Source organism: Danaus plexippus (assembly GCF_018135715.1).
Source record: "Danaus plexippus chromosome 18 unlocalized genomic scaffold, MEX_DaPlex mxdp_20, whole genome shotgun sequence".
Taxonomy (NCBI): Eukaryota; Metazoa; Arthropoda; class Insecta; order Lepidoptera; family Nymphalidae; genus Danaus; species Danaus plexippus.
Genome location: NW_026869853.1, coordinates 1,514,731 through 1,534,704, shown reverse-complemented (window position 1 = coordinate 1,534,704; position 19,974 = coordinate 1,514,731). Strand labels below are relative to the sequence as shown.

General features: G+C 29.4%; 2 protein-coding genes across 5 annotated transcripts; one reads left to right on the top strand and one right to left on the bottom strand.

The window, feature by feature from the left end:
* Positions 1–1,941: 1,941 nt before the first annotated feature.
* LOC116773226 (melanization protease 1-like) lies at positions 1,942–6,391 on the bottom strand. The gene is made up of 7 exons (XM_061528547.1): positions 6,248–6,391; positions 5,350–5,499; positions 4,198–4,303; positions 3,616–3,797; positions 3,057–3,196; positions 2,857–2,988; positions 1,942–2,192 (listed from the first exon to the last, which is right to left on the bottom strand). The coding sequence occupies exons 1-7, from the start codon at positions 6,300–6,302 to the stop codon at positions 2,052–2,054; spliced, it is 906 nt and encodes a 301-aa protein (XP_061384531.1). The 5' UTR covers positions 6,303–6,391; the 3' UTR covers positions 1,942–2,051.
* Positions 6,392–8,996: 2,605 nt separating this feature from the next.
* Positions 8,997–19,132, top strand: LOC116773303 (CLIP domain-containing serine protease HP8-like). 4 transcript variants are annotated; one of them, XM_061528480.1, is made up of 10 exons: positions 9,003–9,316; positions 9,403–9,524; positions 10,956–11,125; positions 11,392–11,665; positions 12,248–12,438; positions 12,704–12,809; positions 13,951–14,128; positions 14,391–16,444; positions 18,662–18,836; positions 18,924–19,132. In XM_061528480.1, exons 2-8 carry the CDS (start codon positions 9,467–9,469, stop codon positions 14,629–14,631), a joined length of 1,218 nt encoding a protein of 405 aa, XP_061384464.1. In that variant the 5' UTR covers positions 9,003–9,316; positions 9,403–9,466; the 3' UTR covers positions 14,632–16,444; positions 18,662–18,836; positions 18,924–19,132. The 4 variants fall into 4 exon arrangements, with proteins under 4 accessions (XP_032521622.1, XP_061384464.1, XP_061384465.1 ...); XM_061528481.1 differs by having other exon boundaries at positions 9,003–9,524; positions 18,739–18,836; XM_032665730.2 differs by having other exon boundaries at positions 9,003–9,524.
* The last annotated feature ends 842 nt before the right edge of the window (positions 19,133–19,974 follow it).

The window sequence follows — 19,974 nt, the reverse complement described above, 5'->3', positions numbered from 1 at the left end:
ATGCGTTGTAGCAATCACAGAGAGACCAAGCAGCGAAATTCGTGTCTTGGCTTATATGCTATTCGATCTGAACGCGTCGTGGCAATGGAGTACTCTAATATACTACTACTATAGATAATATATATATTTTAGCATTTCCTTAATAAACTTTAATATATTTTTTTAGTATATGTCAAGCGTTACAACATATCTTTTCGTTTAGTAAACGCATTGTTATTAAACGCATTTCTGCAATCATATTTATTACTTATGAATATGATTTCTTGATGAATCATTGTTGTCAATGTCACGCTCGAAGATCGACAATTCCAGTCAGACAAAACGATTCCAGTCTAAGCCTAGTAGTATCCAGTTCGGAAATTAGTGTGCGTCCTAGTCAAATAATATCACATACGCGACATAGCTTTTCTTTATTGCCACAACGCGTTAAGTACGAGTTTGGCCATTTGGTCTTTCTGTGATTTCAACAACCTGTCGTGTGCCTTTTCATTAGAGCCATAAGACGATTTTCGCCATATGAATGTTTTACTGTAACCACAACGTTTTGTGAGCTATTTTTCCGCTCACTAAGCGTTTTTGATCTTTGAGCGTAACATATACATATAACGAATATTTAATGTTTCCCCACTTATTTAAAACTAGCTGTTACCTGCGACCTCATGTGTACTTGTATTACATCGGCGACTTGAAAATAAAAGTCCCCTTAAAATGTATCTAGCCATTTAAAAGATTAGCCGGAACAAACCAACATGCAGACAGACAAAAATTTAAATAAATCTAATTTTGGTGTACGTATCGCAGAAAAAACCGTAGAAAAAAAAGTTACTCCAATATTCCAAACAGACACTGCAATGTTATGAATATTGATAAATTCGGTTGTAATAAAGAATTAATAAAATAACCAAGTTAATTTATTTTAAGTGGGTTACTGAAGAGGTGCCTGATTATACAATAAAAGAAACAAAATTTAAGTTAATTTAAAAAACCCCCTACGTATTAATTGTCATTTAACGATTAGACGGGCAAGCATGTGACAATTATTTTCTCAGTGATTAGAGGTCAAAAAGACCTAATACTGTTACGCTGCTGGACCGATATTAACCAAACATAGATAAGGACCAGTACGAGGAAACATGCCTTCAATGAAAAAAACCCAGCATCGTAATCGATCTATCCATTTGAGAGCTACGTTGCAAATCACACAGATGCACACACAAACACACAGATATTGAACTCAAAACTTTATAATACCTCTCTTTTTTCGTTGGGGATTAAAAATAAATTATATAATGGAAGATTTTGTCTGATTTAAAAATTTTAGTGTTTAAAAGTCATTTTCCTTTATGTTCATATATAAATCTAGTTTATTTTATATATACTATGTCATTTGAGGTACAAAAGCTAAACTTAGGAAAAGAGGATTAGGAAAATGAGTCTGAAAATTAAGTTAGCACTAATAAGATTCAAGATTTGATAATGACTAACTGTGTAACGAAATAGATTGTCTGATATTTTGTTTTTACTAATGTATGAAGCCTTTTAATCTGTTTAGTAATATTTTAAGACGCAAGTGATGTTTTTTTCGCTTAAAAGCATATGAATGTCTGGTTTGTAGTATGGTTCTACACAATCACTTTGCTTGTCTTGATTTTGCGTCCATCTACAATAAGATGGTTATATTTTAGATCGTTAGATTAGATTTTCTAAATTAATAAAATCGTCTTTAAAATAGTTCTCTCTTTTTCACATACGCTAATTCCTTTATATACACCTTATCAGATTTCAGAAGTTAGTTAAATCTACTCCCAATTCACTTTTGCCGGAATAGGCTATCTTATCATAATGTCCGTATTAAAATTTTGATTAAAGGTATCAATCTAATTACATGAGTATCTAAAGTAGTTCTACTTAACCACATTACATTTGAATCAAACAAAATACCATAGTTTTAATATTATTATTATTGACGAAAATAAAACTTTCAAACAATGTTTTGAAACGAAAACAAAGCTCAATATTTTGTTAAGGGATCGCATTCGTATATTTATAAATTATATCAAATTATCAAGAATCCAGCCGAGAAAAAACTTGATCGATGTGTACACGCCTGGTTTTCTAATGCCGCAAATTGTTGGACCAAATGATACGACTCCAACTAAGAAGCTTTTAGGTCCATCTTGTGTGTCAAAAACCTGCGATTGAAATTTAGCAATTCTTATATTTGTGTTGAGATCTTTCTTAGAAGTCATTTTATAATGTTGTATATTATATTGGTGACATATTTGGGAACTAAATAGCAGTTTATAGCACAAATAACCCATTCATCTTATAAATTAATAATACATGGGACCGTAAAGTATTCATAATTGCAGCAAGAATGAAAAATAGTATTGCATATTATCATAGGGTTAATATAATAAAAATAGTTTAAGATTTTTTATTAACCCATATTTTTTAACTTAAACGTAACTTATATTTATTTTAACAAGTAAAATTTCACATTTTAATGTCCGTAAGTAAATTTTTACTCATAGTACCATTAGAACGAGTTCGTCTTGTCCAACAAAATACACACAGTTTTATAATCTGAGAAAACCAATGACTGAAAAACTGAAAACTGTCATAGCTTGACGATCTAATCTCGTTGTAGGAGTTCAGTGTGCTGATTGCTCACTGAAAATTATGTGCATCATATAAAATATGGAACTTTACCAGGTGTTCATTCATAAAACTTCGGATATTACAGTATTTACCATATATTGTTGTATGAGAAACATCTAACGCTTCATAGAAGTGTGACATTGTAAACTTCTGTTAAGCATATCCTTATGTAAACTAATTAAAAAAAGTACTTGCCTTCATTAGAGGACCCCCTGAATCGCCCCCACATGCGTCCTTGTGTTCTTGTGCTCCCGCGCATATTTCCGATTCGGCTAAAGTGAATCGCTTTCCAAAAGTATTGCACATTTCTAATTTCAGGACAGGTACCTTCAAATAGATTAATGTAAAATTTTATGCATTAAAGACATCAAATTATGTAACATCATTTAACTTACAGTTACATATTGTAGTATTTTAGCTCTTTCGTCTGTAGTCATATTCATTTTACCCCAGCCAGCTACTATTAACTTTTCTCCTAGTTCTAAGTACTGACGTATTTGCTCCTCCCGCGGCAAACAAATTGGTATAACATAGTCTTAAAATATATACAAATATAAAACAGATAAAATAGTAATAATATTATTACTTAGAATAGGATAACTATCTGAAATGTTTGTTATAAATGTAGTTATTACAATTGCATCAGTAAGTAGGAATAAACATATTCAGGCAAGGATGTTGATTGTATTTTAAGGACACGCAAATGTTATTACGCGATAGCAGGTGAATGTCCCGAATATATGAATAGGGATTCTGGTGAGTAATCAACTAGTATTTACTTATAAGAAAATCTTCAATTAGAAAGAAAATTAATTCGTGTTTCAATGCCACTACTTATCAAATTGTAGCTTTAGCATCATGTATATTCAAGGTTTACTATAAGTAAGCATGTTCTATACTTTTAAATGAATAAAACTCGCGAAAGTCTTAGATATCATTATGTTCTATACTTACCATTCATTTCTACGGGTTCATCCAGAACGATGATTGCTATATCATTGTGAAAAGCTGGCTTGTTAAAATTTGGGTGACTTATAATAGTTTTTATACCGCGATCCTGGACTGGAGGGGCGCATTTGTTAAATTGACAATCCGGGTTTGTTCTAATGTCGTACTCTCCCATACGAATTTTTACCCTGTAATATAATAAATGCCAGCAAACTTATTCAAGCACGTCTTAGGGTAAGAGGAAAACTAAAAAGGCTAAATGGATTGTCTTTCTAACAGAATAAACGATAGATTTCAAAATTTCAAGATTTTTTTTGGATACTTCCAATTAGCTAAGCCGTTTATATATAAAATTCATTAAAATTAAGATAATTGTCCGAGAGTTGAAACGGATGTACCTTAAGTAGAACTAATATTTGCAGATTGTCATCACGAAATTTTTAAATAACAGGTAAAATTATTGCTCTCTAAGAAAAAAAAAAAACCTGGATAATTTGCGGCCAAGTCATCATTGAGGAATGCCAATGAATTACCACAAATTATTTCATCATCCACTTTATAAGCAATATGGTTTTTAAAATAACTTACAGTTTAGCTTCGATTGAGCTCACAACGCAATGCGCTGCTGTGATAACATGACGGTCAGATAGGAGCGCACCACCACACATCCAATCCAGTTCTTTTTCTTCTCGGGCTGGAAAAAAAAAATAGAAATTAAAATATAATAAAGTAGTCAACTTTATTGTTACTCTTAAACTATAAAAAAGTATCACACTCTAGACAGAGGGTTACTGTGTTATAATTTTATTTTTTATTATGTTAGAATATACATATAATAAATTGGTCTTTCATTGACATTGACGAGAAATATCTTTTTAATAAACGTAATGAAACCAATTTGTCTATTCGAACTTGTATCGTGGATCCAGGTTATAGAGATGCCAATAGATAATTTAGTATAATAAATTCAGTCTGAATTTACATCTTATTACATAAATTAAGTGCTGAATATTGACAAGAAATACAAGACGAGGAGGAGGAGGACAAGAGACACAATCTCAGAGGAGTTTCCTTTCGTGACCTCTCACTATTTGGATTTAACCTACTGAGGTTTCCCCAAGAGAATACAGAAGTGGATTCTGCTAGTGGAATTTCAAGGGTCGGTAAACTGATTCTGAGGCCTTTGCTCAGCAGTGGGCTCCGATAGGCTAATGATGATGATGATGATGATGATGATGAAACTGATTCTAATATTCCTGGTATTTCCGGCGTCTAAAGGTCACTGTGGCCGTTTAATACAGACGGGCCGGACGTAGAAAAAAAACCATTTTTTTAAAGTGTTGTAAATAGAATAACAGGGGCTATAAATTTACATTCTGTATAATATTGCCTGAAATTTATATATTTCATGCACATAAATAGCGAACAATCAAAATCGAAAAGAAACTATATGATTAAATCTAAGTATTATAAAACATTCCCTAAACGATCCCAACCTCAAAACTTAATAGTTTTTTTTTAATTTTTTTTATAGCAAGTGGATGGTAAATAGATTGTTAAGTGTTATTAAAGTATGAAGCAAAATTATCTGAAGTCCAATTGAAATAACAAAAATTAAAGAATGATTGTGTATCACTCCTTAAATATTCTGGAAATCTGGTTAACATCTAAATATCAGTTTAATTGTTACAGGTTTTAACGTTGCATAATAGAAAATTATGGTTACGTTAAATAACTTACTGGAATAACCCAGTCTCGTGATCCAAGGAAATTGTTTTGGTGCTGCATTTAATCCCCCAATAATACGATCGACGAAATTAAATCCACAATCGAAGGTATCCAAAAATTCCCAAGTTTTATGATTAGCAATTCCAACCCATTCATCGTCGGCTGAATAGAAAAAGAGTAAATATTTCTTAAAAATATGCTTTGAAACTAAAAATAAAATAATTTATTGTTAAATAATTTATAAAGAAAACCGTGATTTTACGTCATACGACTTATGACGAACAAGCCTGAGACGATATTATAATGACTGACTTTATTTGACACATTTGTTTGAATGTTTCTATATATATATTTGTAGTATAAATGCTAGTTGATATTTGATAAACAGTTATATTATGAACCGGTATATGATACATGAGTTGTAAAAAACTCATCGGTACTTTGTGTGAAATGATTAATACGAAATAAAATTTGTTTTTCTAATTCAATACCATATTATCGTTTTGTTGAACATCAAATTATCAATCATAATTTAAAATCGAATCTTGGTAGGAAATTTTCCAAATTTATCTCAATATTACAAAATATTTCAAAAGCAGTTAATTATAGAAGTTCAAACATAATTAATTTTTTTTTTTTTAATTTTTTACTCTACACTAATTAATTACAATTAATGTAAGTCATTGCGTTAATATCTTATATTTTTTCTTTCGGCTAGTTATATCAAAATATATATCATTATATTTATGTTATTAAATTATTAAACGTGTTTATTTATTCATACCGTAATATACGTAGCGAAAAAGATATTTTTATTCACATTTAACGTATACGAAACTATTCCTTAAATAACTCAGAACAAATATATTTTATAAACATGTATGTAATTTTCTTAATATAATATGCTTACCAGTGTCACCGATACGTAAGAATAAAATGAATACATATATCCATTTACAGTTCATTATAGACTAAATGAACAACAAATGTTTTTTTTTTTCGCATGCGACGGTCCTTTGGCAATGCAGCCGAATGCATTGAGAACTGATTTGTTCCGCCACACATTTCACCTAGTATTGAAAATTATGATGAGAAATGGCCACTAATGTGCATATATTAATATTATAACGCTATTAAAATGCGATGTTGAATAAAATTAATACTTGAATTATTAATTTCAGTCCGCTCATAATATTCAATTTGGACTGAATCTACACATATACCTGAATGTACGTCTGTACTTGTAATTATGGTTATATATTTAGGGATCATTACAAATGAAGAGGAATTTGAAAGAAGAATAGGATGAAAGGGCTAGAATTTTAGATTTTTTTTGTCATAAAGTGCAGCACACACTACTCAGACAGAGTCAGCTGCGATACAAAATGTAGACTAATAATTTGATATAGGCCATTAGTTCACAGTTTTTGCTATTTTATTCTTTTGATTACCGAAACATATATTTTATAGTTTTAAATTTAAGCACAAAAATAAAATATTAAGATTTCTTTGGTTCATTTAATTTCAACAATAATTACGAAGTGCCGAAACATTGGAAGTCACTTTTAATTCAGTTTTGAGAAGTAAATACACAAAATTGGAAGTATTGTGAATCACAACAAATTATTCCAAAATGTTTCTTCCTAGAACATGTTAAAAATACGATAGAAGAATATCTTACTTACAGTACCAAAGTTTTTCATTAGAATAAACCGAATTTCCTCGTTTACTTATAATCTTGTGGTTTCGTGTGTAATGGCTGGAACTGCTATATTTATTTTTTGTTGTACTTCGCGTTAAAAACACCGTAATTCTATTAAAATGAAATTATCTCAATATCTTATGAAATATATTTATATATATATATACAGCAGATTTTTTTTTCTGTGACTTTACTTTAAAAGTTTATTTATTTAATTCGTTTTATTTACGTAACGTAATTATTTAGCGTATTAATTTGACGTAAATTATTGTTGTCAATAAATTAAAACCTCGTGTAGTAAAAGCTGAGACGAATGATTTAAATAGGATGCTGTTTTATATCTTACCTGTAACGCATTTTTTGTGTGTTGCGGTGAAATTAAAAACTCCATTTATTTGTTTCTTTATCTTTATACAATATCCTAATTTCAATTGAAAATGAAGCTGGGAATTGTCTAATACCTGGGTTATGCTTATCAAAATTTAAAATCGAATGTCCGTGATCACACTACCAGAATTCAAGATACAGTTATACTTCCTGTTTCTATCGAGAGCAGCTCACAAAACAATGAGAATCCTTGGTGGTCGATGACAAATAACAAGACTGACTCTGCTGGTATCTTACCAAAAATATTTACTAATGTTTCATATTAGGATGCAGCTTGCGGAATATTAATATTTTTTTCGCCATAAATATGACGAGTGGAAATTTTGTAAAGCCAATTTGAATTTTGAGTAATTAATAAAATGAATGCTGTTTTACTGGGTGCTTTGGGTATGACCTTGGTGAGATAATAGTACTAGGACGTTCAACTCATCTAATCTATGGACTGTCTAATTCAAAATAGCTGTATTACGTTCTAGGATCTTTAGTTTTCATAAATAGAATATTAACTTTATTTTTCTTTAGTTCATAGGTGCCGTACCTACATTTGTTTTCTTTGAAAAATAATAAAAATAACTTGAAGTATTCGTCGAAATATTAAAGTATTATTGTTATCGCATTATTAATGCGAATACCAACCTAATAATCGGAAAAGTTCCTTATAATTACTGCTCATATCGTACGGATGTGTCAAAGTAATTAAGCAATCGTTAAGTAGTTGCTCGCGACTGATCCGCCTTGAATTTTAAAATAAAATAAATTTATACATAGTAACTTTAATGTAATACAGAATTTGATTTAAATTTCAAATAACGATATGGTGAAAAACAATGTATTATTTATAATATTGCTTTTCAGATTTTCCAAATTTGAACATCACATAATAAAAACATTTTACAACGTGAGCTCTTAATTTATGGCTTGTATGGATTGGATTACATTTTGTATTTGGCAGTTTAGTCACTTGTGGAATAGAATAATAATGTCAAAAAAAGGTTATATGACCTACGTTACAGTAAAATCTCATGAAAATCAGAACAGCAGCTCCTGATAGGAATAAATGTCCATACGTCTTTACACTTTAACGTTTATATTACAAGAACAAAATATAATACTGTTAGTCATTATAATAGCATATAATATGTAGGTTAAAAATTGATATAAAGTTTCTGTGGGTGATCTTTCTAAGGGTTTTTAATCTTTTCTGTCTCAGATAAGGTGATTTTTATTCGTTAGTATTTTCTGACAAGTATTATTTCTGTAAATATTTTTTTTCTGTTAAGAAAATGATCAAACAAATTCAAGTGTTGTTGTTTTATTTGCGACCAGTTAATCATTTATTTATTTATTTAACAATAATTTTATGCATAAATAAAGCAAATTCAAGAAGAGTATATTTAGCACTGAAATTGATTAGTGTAAAAGCAAGTAAGACTAAGCAAAGAATTTTTTGGTGAATTTTTATCTTATTTCATTTCTTTTAAATATAATTTATTTCATTTTATTTATATATAAGGAAAATTAACCATACATAACAACTACGGTGTTTAATAATGTATTATTTACGAAGCGTATTGTAAGCAGGTCGAATCGAGTACCCAATAACTTGTGATACGGTGACGCCGAGTGACGTTCACTTCTTTGTTGTCGTTAAAATTTAACTGCGGATTCATACGCTGCGCACGTACCCAAGTGAATCAAAGATCAGCGATGTCCCCCCATGTTTTTACCCGCATAACCTGTATTTGTGCACTGTTTCTCAACTGTTTAGTTATTCTTACGCTCTCACATCGTTGAACTCGTCTTGTACAAAATAAATAACGAACAAAGAAAACCAGTCGGAACACAGAAACGACATCTGCCTAGTTTTATCGCTTCTGATAAATTGACTCGGTATAATACGTCTCACATCTGCGGTGATTCCTAATGATGTCATTGGTGTTTTCATTAATTGTTTTAATCAATAAAATTAATTTTAGATATGCTTTTCGTGTAGTCCGTGACTGACAGGTTCATGAGTTATCGATATATCATTGTGTGAATATGTTGTCTGTTTGGTTTGTGTGTGTAGTGATCTTGATCTTTGTGCCCGCCGACTGTTGTGAGTATAAACCTATTATTGTTTAGGTCGCTTGGAAAGTAATTAGAATGCAAAGATATGCTGTGACCAATAGATCGTAATTAAATCTCATTAGCGGATTAATCAAATTAATTTCACATTAATTGATTATCGTTTACGTTATTTAGAACGAATCTTTGAATTGGTAATTTTTGTTGTGTTTATTAATACCGATATAAGGTCAACATAACTTCCGTTACTTGGATAACATGAAACTTGAATAATGTATTTATTACTCGGATAACCGTTCATTGCAAAAAAATAAATTTTTATCGCTCGGCGAATGAAATTTCTCGGGCTCCTTGTATTTTCACTGATAGGATGTTTGAAAAAATTAACGTCATGAAGAATTATTTGCTTAATAGTTTGATTTTTAATTGTTTGTTGTTATAGATATATTTTTTACTTTACAGTCATATATTATGAAACGAAGATAAACAATCATTGAATTGGTTTATTATATGATTTTATTTAATAATGATAGCGATTTTATAAATAATAATACTTATTCCTTAACTGCGTTCAAATGTAACTGTGAATAAAGTTACATAAGCATTTCCTTTAATTATTATTTGTTTATAATTCTGTTATGTTATTATATCGAACCAGATAAGTCTATAGCTTAGGTTATCCCGCATACAGGAAACCACAAAGATAACAAAACATCACATTTAGTTCGAGTCAATAACACGTGTTCATAAATTATTAATGTTTTTCGTAACCTTAGAAAAATACCTGATTCATAAAATGTTTTCTATTCAATTTTTCGAATAATATCGAATAGTTTTACATTATTTTTATAGGTATATATTTTACCATAGCAAATATTTTTTTAAGACAAATTTCTAAAATAAAGTAAGATTACAGAATACTAACGTGATTTCATTTCAAAAATTTAGAAATGACAATTACTTAAATAAAGGTACTCGTATATAAAGTCGATCGAGAATAATTTTTTTATAATAAAGATAGAAACAGACATATTAAATTACTAAATTTGATAATAAATTAAAAATATGTGTAACAGTAACTATTAAATAATAAAAAAATTTGTTTGATCAGATAAAGATAATTACGTGTAAAGAAATAAAATGAATATTAAATATTGTATAATATATTGTTAATAAATTAATTCAATTTATTAGGAAATAAAATATATATGAACAACTCGACGTTATGACCTATCAAATACATCTTTAGAAACATTAAAATACAGAATATGATTATGGTACTAGTCATAAAAATATAATTGAATAGCATTAGATCTAAATTAAATGAAAGAAATCGGAAAAAACATAACCAACCAATTCTTTGCCAATAGATTAAAAAAAGGAAAAGAGTCTCTCTTGAAGATTTTTCGGTTGAGCATAAATATGGTTAAAAAAATACTAAGATAATATTATTACATTGCAGTATATTCTGGTGAAAGCTGCACGGTCAACGGTCGACCTGGGATTTGTAGGTTGCTCTCACAATGTTCTCATTTAGTTAATGAGATCCAAGATGCTGGAACACCGATGCCGCCGTATCTGAGAAGAAAACTACAAAACCTCTCGTGTGGCTTCGACGATGACGAGCCTATGGTGAGTATATAAAATTAATGGCCAATTATGGACGTGAAGGCATTATCGAATATGGATTTGTCTGGAGATATATCTTTCTTTTTTAACTTATATGTAAAGATTTGTAAATTCAGATATTATCTTCATTGTATTACAAAGAGGTGTTTAAATCAAATAACTTAGATATTTCTTATTTAACTATAAATCTAACTGAAGTGAGTTTTCCATAGCTTGTAGATTTCTAATGGTAATTTTTGCAAAATAGTAATACCTATCACTATTTTCAGGTTTGCTGTATTTCTAACCCTGGAGATACGGGAGATCCAAATCATAATGGGTTACTTAAACCTTATAATAATGACGATATTGATACAGGAAAAAATAGAGTTGATGATAAAAGTGGTGCAAATACAATAGACTCCATACCGGATATTCGCTATCACCCAAAACTAAATCTGCTACCAACGAATTGCGGTGTCATTGAAAATGACAGGATTTTCGGAGGAAATAGGACAAGGCTATTTGAAATGCCGTGGATGGTGCTACTGTCATACGACTCTCGTAAGTTATTCACAATTTTTTTTGGATCTTAGTAGTTTTTGAAATCGATTCATCCCATTTTGATAATGAGTCAGTGCTTTATCATATAAGTATATCTCCTTGTAAAATCATCTTCGTAACCAATGTATACCCGTCTATGTCTAATTCGATCACGATATTTATATAAAGCATTAAATAACAGTCGCCTTTCAATTTATATTTATTCAACTAATTAAAATTATAATGGGCGTTTAGAATATTAGAACTCTGAATGTTTTATTATTTAATGTGAGAAAAATATATATAATGAGTGCACTTTAATTTTGTAGGTTTTTTTATAATTCAAAATTATTCACTTTAACCACACGAAGATATATTTGTCACACCGGCTGATTCACTTATCCAATCTTCAATACTGAAGTAGAAATGAGTCAATGGGTTTTTTCATTGGTGTACGCACAAGTAAATTTTGGTTTACAAAAATTCCCTAACCCTTGAGAAGTAATTACAAATTATAATATGATTAAAAAATGTATACCCCATCGCAAAATTTTGTATGGTTATATATTTATTTATTGATAAACCTAATTGCACAATTTTCAGCTCGCGGTACAAAATTAAGTTGCGGTGGTACTATTATAACCAGACGGTACATCTTGACAGCAGCACACTGTGTGTCATTCCTGGGATCAAGACTGACATTACGTGACGTCATCCTTGGAGAGTACGACATTAGGTCTGACCCAGATTGTGAGAGGGTTGAAGGAGAAGTGTTTTGTGCACCAAGAGTTCGGGTAGGTTATGACCTTTTCTAAGCTTAGCTTAACTGTACCTTCAATTTATAAATGTACATGTACGAATGTACATGAACAAGTTTTGTACCTTTATTTACATTAGTTAAAATATAATTAATAATGCTCTTCATATCATTTAGTTTCTGTACTACGTTAATATTATTGCTTTCCATGTCAAATTTATAGGAAAAAATATGAGTTTTAAATGAGCCTTGTTTGTTGGGCTGGTTTGATTCCACTAATAGATTATTTTCTGTATTCACAGAATGTATCTATAGATGAGACTATACCTCATCCGGGGTATTCTCCCACGAGGCTAAGAGATGATATTGCTTTAATAAGGCTCTCAGAACCAGTAGATTTCACCTTGGGTTAGTATTGTATCACTTGCTTTGTATTTAAATTCTGTAAGGTAATTTATTTACAAGCCGTACTTAATAAATAAAATTGCACGATTGTATAACACATATTTAAATTTAAATTACAATCGTTGCTATAGACCCTAGGGAAAGAAAAATTTGGTTTGTGCGACCAAGTGGCTGTATTAAGGAGAAATATTTTTTTACCTTAGCTGTAGATGGCAAATGTTTATGAGATAGAAAGAGAAATATTCACTTTGACAAAGTAAATATTTAAACAATACGTTTAAAAGCATATTTTGTACCAAAGTATCATACTTGCCAATAGATTTTTTTTTTCAAATCTCCATGAATCATTATTTTTTTTCAATAAATGAAAGCAAAAAATGGAACACTCACAAATATTTATAGTTTGTAACCCGTTCTAAAGATTTCCGAATAAGTGTACTAACTTATGTAATGTCGAATGGTGTAGGCGTTTGGGATAAACAGATAAAATTAAAAAAAAAATAGATATATTTCTTTTCGCTGTTTAATAAATATTTCATTTTAAAATTAATAGTCCATTTAGCAAGGCAATTTAGTTAAAAATAAAGTACCATTATAGTCATTTAAAATAAAAGAGTGCTTAAAATGTAATGTACATCCGCGACCACTAAAACGTATGTCATGTTTACTTGAAAAAATAAAACATTCAACATAAGTCGTTTCATTTGAAATCACTCTACATAAGTTCAATAAGAGCATTACTTCGTAGTACCTTAAGTGGGAGAAGGGTGTGGAAAGGTATGGCCTGTCGTTTTTCCTTATACTTTAGAGTTTTTTCTCATTTCATTCGTATAAAATTGTAAATTTAAACGCGCATATAAATAAAATTTGGATGTAGATGTATATTAATGTAGTAATTTATTATGTACATACATACGTATCTGGTGTTTTAGAATGGCAATATCTTAGGAATAGTGTTAGTTTGTGAAAAAAACAATTGGTAACATTTTTGTAGCCAACTTTATCTTTAGTGTTGGAGAAAAAAAGAGTTTTTAGCCCGAATATTCAGCTCCGTTGAAGTTCCTCTTTGATTAACACTATTTTAAGTCAAAATTAAAAACAAATAATTTTGAATTTGAGCTTGTCTAACGTGTGTATTCTACAGACAGCATGAAACCAATCTGCTTGCCGACGACACCAACATTGTTATCAGAGCAGCTGGAAGGTTTGCAGGGTGTAGTGGCAGGATGGGGCACCACCGAGGACGGACTTCAGTCACCTGTGCTGCTCAGTGTTGATCTACCAATACTCACCAATTCGCAGTGCCAGTCGGTTTATCACGGGTCAGTTTAAAGGTCACAAATATCTAGACTTTGCATATAAATTTGGAACCGACTTATGCAATATGTTTTAAAAGTCATTCACTTTGCGGAGAGATATTTTTTCTTTTATTGTTTCTATTATTCTTGTAGTATTTTTCAAATTATGAAATAATTTCCAATGAAACGTCGTCATGATTTTTTAATTCTGGATTTGATTTTGTGTTGATTAAATTCTTATTTTGTGTTTTCATAATTTTATAATTGTAGTTCATATTTTTCGCAGATCGCTTCAAATTTACGATACTCAACTGTGCGCAGGAGGAGTTGTGGATAAAGACTCCTGTGGTGGTGATTCTGGAGGACCATTGATGTACCCTGGAAGAACACAATCTGTTGGAGTCAGATACGTTCAACGGGGCATAGTGTCTTACGGCTCCAAGCGTTGTGGGATTGGAGGATTTCCTGGAGTATACACTAGAGTATCCTATTACATGAAATGGATTTTAGATAATATAAGAGACTAAAGACTTCTGAAAAGGCTGTATATAATGTAAAATAAAGCTACAAGTATCAATCAGTTCAATAGCTTTAATTAACCTTAAAATAATGTTTCATGAATCTTAATATTTATAACTGTTACACAAAATCATTTTAGAAGATATTTAACAAAAGAAAATTGTTTTGTTTTGTAAAATTATCATCTTATTTAAAAGTAAGACGTGGTACACCTAGTCTGCATTATTTATTAGCTTATTCGTTACTTTTTCTCATCTTGCTATTAAACTTGTTGGATTTTTTTTATTAATAATAATTTTAGGTAAAGTTAAGAGAGGCGCGACAAGCACGTTGTTCAATGCTTAAACATGACGTATGATGTCATAACCATGCAGGTTCATCAACGAGAGGATGCATATAAATCTTGTCACTTTCTTGTATAATTTATATATTAACATCAACATATTTAGGTACCAGTTTTATATTATACTACTAAAAGTAATGAAAATCACCTCAAAACATTAAATTAAGGTTAACAAACAAATAGATTGATGAACGATACTTTCGATCCTGTCAATTTTAATATTTTTTATATACTGGTAAAACTATTAAACACACTTTTAAACTTATATAGTTTGTCAACTTAAATTACAACGTAGTCCCCTTTTAATTTCAAAACAAATCACATAATGTGTGTAATCGTTTAACCAAATGCCGTTTTCTATTTACCAATCTCGATAGTGTAAGATATTTATTTGTAATTAATGCAATAGTATTTAAATATAAACTAATAATATAAGAAATTCAAATATTTAAAATCTATAGAAGTCGTATTTAATTACAATTAATTTATTTCATACTGTGATTAAACGAGCATGTGTTCGTTTTTTTATTTATTTTAAAAATGCGAGTAGTTTAATGAGATCTAAGATTTTCGCGAGTTTAATTCATTTAAATGAAACTAATATTTTAAAGGATAAACTACGCGTGATTGACCTTGTCTGCCCGTGATCACGGTTGCTGAAAAGTAACCGAAACGTCGGGAGTATGTAGTTTTTACAAAAATAAATCACGCGTAGTTTATCCGAAAAATATTAGTTTAATTAAAATACGAGTAGTAGGTATTAATAAAATTGACATAAATAATAAAAAGTAAACAGTGAAATCTAAGACTTTCGCGAGTATTAGTTTAAATAAAACTAACATTTTTCGGATTATACTACGCATATTTTATTATTTAAAAAAAACTACATACTCCCGACGTTTCGGTTACTTTGCAGTATCCGTGATCTCGGGCAGACGAGATTATTATTAGAGACGTGAATTAGATAGTTTTCCGGGTAATAACTACTGTAATGGTCATCCTATGTTGAAGTCCTTTCCGATGCTAATGAAATGTATGTTAACCAAATAGAAGCAAGAAACCTAAGCTTGTATGAGTCTTTTAGTTCTTTTGTAAGATAAAATATTTTAATAGAAGAGACGATTAATCTTTCTAATCGTCTGTTATTTTATTAACGGAAATTTAATAAATGGGTAAAATATATAATAATTAGTAATTTATTGCAACAAAAAGATATATTTATATGTATATGTATATAAATAATACAAATGTTGTTTTGATAGTATTTTAAAATATAATTAAAGCTAAGGCTACCTATAATGGATTTTAATAAGGACATTAAAACCTTTTTGTATTTTGTTTCTTTTTTTAAAATAGTGATCTGTGAAAATAATTTTAAACTCATCGGCTACGTGTTTAGAGTTTAGGATTCATCAAAAACTCAGTTAATTTATTAATATACTGCTATTTATATGAAAATATATTTGTAATTATAAAATGTAAGTATCTCTTTTGCTCTTTGTAATTTTTTATATTTAGACTTTGTTCAGTAAGGATTTAATTATCAATTTTATGTTTTATAATTAACGATTTTTAAGGGACACAGAAAAACAATATTTTATTTTGATTTTAAAAGTTTTTAGGTTCAAAATTAAATACTATTGATAAGTACCTACATCTGTAATATTTCTTAAAAGAATAAATTATAAACAAAGATAGAACTAAGGCTTTCTTTTAGCTTAGCATACACCACATCTTACTTAACCTCTAATATCTTTTCTATCTTTTCTAATCTTTTTTTGCGTATTAGTGCATTTGCATCTAAAATATCTATCCGAAGGCAATATAATATTTAAAAAGATGTAGATAAGGTATTGAATTAAAAACTTATTAAAGCCGGTTCCATTTTTCATTAATAGTTTCGAAAACCAGATACGTTTTGATCAGCTTCAACAGAATTTAACATCTAAACTCCTAGAAGGTAAAGGCCGTTAATACTTCTTTATTATACCTTTAAGAGTGACAGATCCCTTACCATAAATTATCTTCTTTTGAGACTGTGATGCAGACAGACAGTATTAATTGTAACATAATGGATCTTACCCTAGCTGAATTTTTTCTTGTTCTAAAGAACTTGTCTTAACTAGCCCAAATAACAGCAAATAATATTCGAATAATTGTGCCAGTTTCTCAACGAAAGGTTCTTGTCTTTTTAGTAATAATACCCATATTAGCATTTTAATTTTGCTAGATTTTAGCAATAATGTCAATTAAGGTGATGTTGTTATATTATAGTTCAAATGTTAAAAATATTTCGATTTGTATCAGACTAAATTCGGAGTGTCTCCGCACCAAGAGTTTAACATAATATAAACTTCTATGTGAAGAGTCGTATGTTAATATTGCATCAGACGCTTAAATTTTTCTATTTATTAAATCAACACCGATTACTGTTATTAGTAGTTTACTACAGATTATGATTAAACGCATCTTCTCCCCACTTTAAAGTCATTTAGATCGGACGTTAAATCCATCTAGAACTGAGATGGTTGAAATTGACAATTCTTGCTTGAGATCGACGATGTAATTTTGTAATTCAATTATTTTATTACAATACAATATAATATGTATATCAATGTTTCTTTAAATATTTTGCATAAATTAAAATCTTGATTTAACTAAGACGACAGATACACTTTACGTCAGTTTTCCGTATAATTGTAGCAGCGAATTATGATCGTTCCTAATTTTGATTATGTTAACGCAAGCTACATTGATCTCAATAATGTCTAGTGTGTCCACGACATAGATATATGGTTGTTAAATGTACATGAATAACTGCACATTAACTTAGTCGTTATTTTTCTCCTGTATTGTGGACGCTAAATGATCTCAAGTTTCTTTTAAATATTAAAAAATGTTTGATCTCTTGTTTAAGCCTGAGGATATAAACACGCCATCTTTAAAATCTTTATCCATTACAAATGAGAACGTTTTTTTATGAAGTCTCACATTCTCGTTTTTGATATGCCTATAATGGCTTATATTATTGATTAATTTAATGCGTTAAAAAATTCTTAAACAACAAAATTAATCAACTATACTTTACTAATACAAGTTACGATCAAAAATTTTATTTTTTATTTTATAATATACTTTTATGTAACTATTTATTATTTCTGTCACACATTAAGCGTATTTATAAGTTGTACTTTTTGCTTAAATTGTGCCAAAACTCGTATCTACACGTTGTGGCAGTATGAATTTTCTGTTACCGTAAAAATTTCCATTAGGCTCTATAACGGCATTGTGTTCCCTCTATTCTTACATATAGTGCCTTTCATCTTGCATATTTTGATGTGAATTTGTGTTTCATAAAGAATACATAACATTTTAAACGTAATTAATCTGCTCTTGCTCTGATAAACATTTATCACAACCTTATTTGTTCTCTCAGAAACCTGATTAAAAAGAAATTTTATTTTATTATATATTTCACTTAAGCATAATTTAGATATTTTAATAATACTTATGCTTAAAATATAACGTCCTTTTGTTTAACCTTTTTTTTCACGTAGATGACGCTATTATTTTGATGTCACAATGTCAAATGTTCATGTCACAATATTTACATAAAACTAAATCTACAAAGTGACTATTAAAATATACAAATTTGTAACATGAGGTATGAATTCATGCAAATTGTCTTGTATAAGGAAGCAGAATAGACCAGCAACAGATTCAGATGTTAGTGAAGAATGTCAATCCAAAAGGTCGTCCAATCCCGTTCCAGCTCCAGTTCCTGGCGCCTCATCAGAAGAGACTACTCCCGGGGCTTCAAATGTTCGAAATCCTTGTGGTGCACCAACATGTCCTCAAAGTTGTCCCGAGGTAAACATTATTTTGAAATATTTTATAACAGTGTAAAAGTGAAATAGATAATGTATTTATTGTTAAAAAAATGTTTATCATTTTCAGCCTAAAAATTCAGCAAAAGCGAGAGTAAAGGCTATTTTGAATTACCTCAAAGAACTGTGGAAAAAAACTGATGATCCCTATAACTGGTCGCTGTTAAAAAGCGTCACCATGTTTATATTGGGCCTTAAACTTTTCGATGACCTCTACAAGCATATGGCGAAAGGTTCTAGGTCTTGTTATTAGTTAATAAAGTATAAACGTGTACAGATTGTGTGACTTAAATTTCGTTTCCTCGTGTTTTCATATAAACTGAACGATTAAAATTTGCGTAATAATTTTATTAACATTAAAGAAAGGATGTTGTATATAATTTAAAGGAATACAAAAAACGTGAAATAAAACTTTTACAATTTATCAAAGCTTAGATAATAACTGTACAAAGATAATTACATTAATTTGATAACTTTTGGACGAAATTATATAGCTTTAGTAATAAATAAAACTATTTCTTAATAACCACTCTTGAAGCGAGACGTAATTTGTCCATATATTTTTTAGCACTCAATTCTCAAAGAAGTCATTTTTAGTACGTTAAAAGGAACATATTAGTTTTTTTTAATAACTTGCTTTATAGAGCCGTCTAATTCATTGAATAAAAGGAGATAAAGCCAATAGAGAAAATAACTTTTTTATTATAAGAATTAACGTAAAAAAATCATTGAATGTTTTATAAAACGTAAATTATATGAAGAATAATTTTGAAGACATTTTGTTTACTTGAATTATAAATATAGAAAAATTTAAATGAAACTAATATTTTTTGGATTATACTACGCTTATTTTATTATTTTAAAAACTACATATCTACTCCCGACGTTTCGACTACTTTGAAGCATCTTGTCTGCCCGTAGTCACGGCTGCTGCAAAGTAAGCGAAACGTCCGGAGTATGTAGTTTTTTAAAATAATAAAATACGCGTAGTACAATCCGACAAATATTAGTTTCATTTAAAAGAATACTCGCAAAAGTCTTAGATTTCATTATACGATTTTATTTTGCTTTTCCTTGTATTATATATATATATATATATATATATATATGATAACTATTTG

What these genes read in the sequence shown, in the direction of transcription:
- LOC116773226 (XM_061528547.1), bottom strand. Translation starts at nt 6,302, where the DNA reads ATGAACTGTAAATGGATATATGTATTCATTTTATTCTTACGTATCGGT. An exon ending in CACGAGACTGGGTTATTCCA is followed by an intron (nt 4,304 to 5,349) that starts GTAAGTTATTTA and finishes TTTTTTTTCCAG; the next exon opens with CCCGAGAAGAAAAAGAACTG. An exon ending in AAATACTACAATATGTAACT is followed by an intron (nt 2,989 to 3,056) that starts GTAAGTTAAATG and finishes ATCTATTTGAAG; the next exon opens with GTACCTGTCCTGAAATTAGA.
- LOC116773303 (XM_061528480.1), top strand. Translation starts at nt 9,467, where the DNA reads ATGTTGTCTGTTTGGTTTGTGTGTGTAGTGATCTTGATCTTTGTGCCC. An exon ending in TCGACGATGACGAGCCTATG is followed by an intron (nt 11,126 to 11,391) that starts GTGAGTATATAA and finishes CACTATTTTCAG; the next exon opens with GTTTGCTGTATTTCTAACCC. An exon ending in TGCCAGTCGGTTTATCACGG is followed by an intron (nt 14,129 to 14,390) that starts GTCAGTTTAAAG and finishes TATTTTTCGCAG; the next exon opens with ATCGCTTCAAATTTACGATA.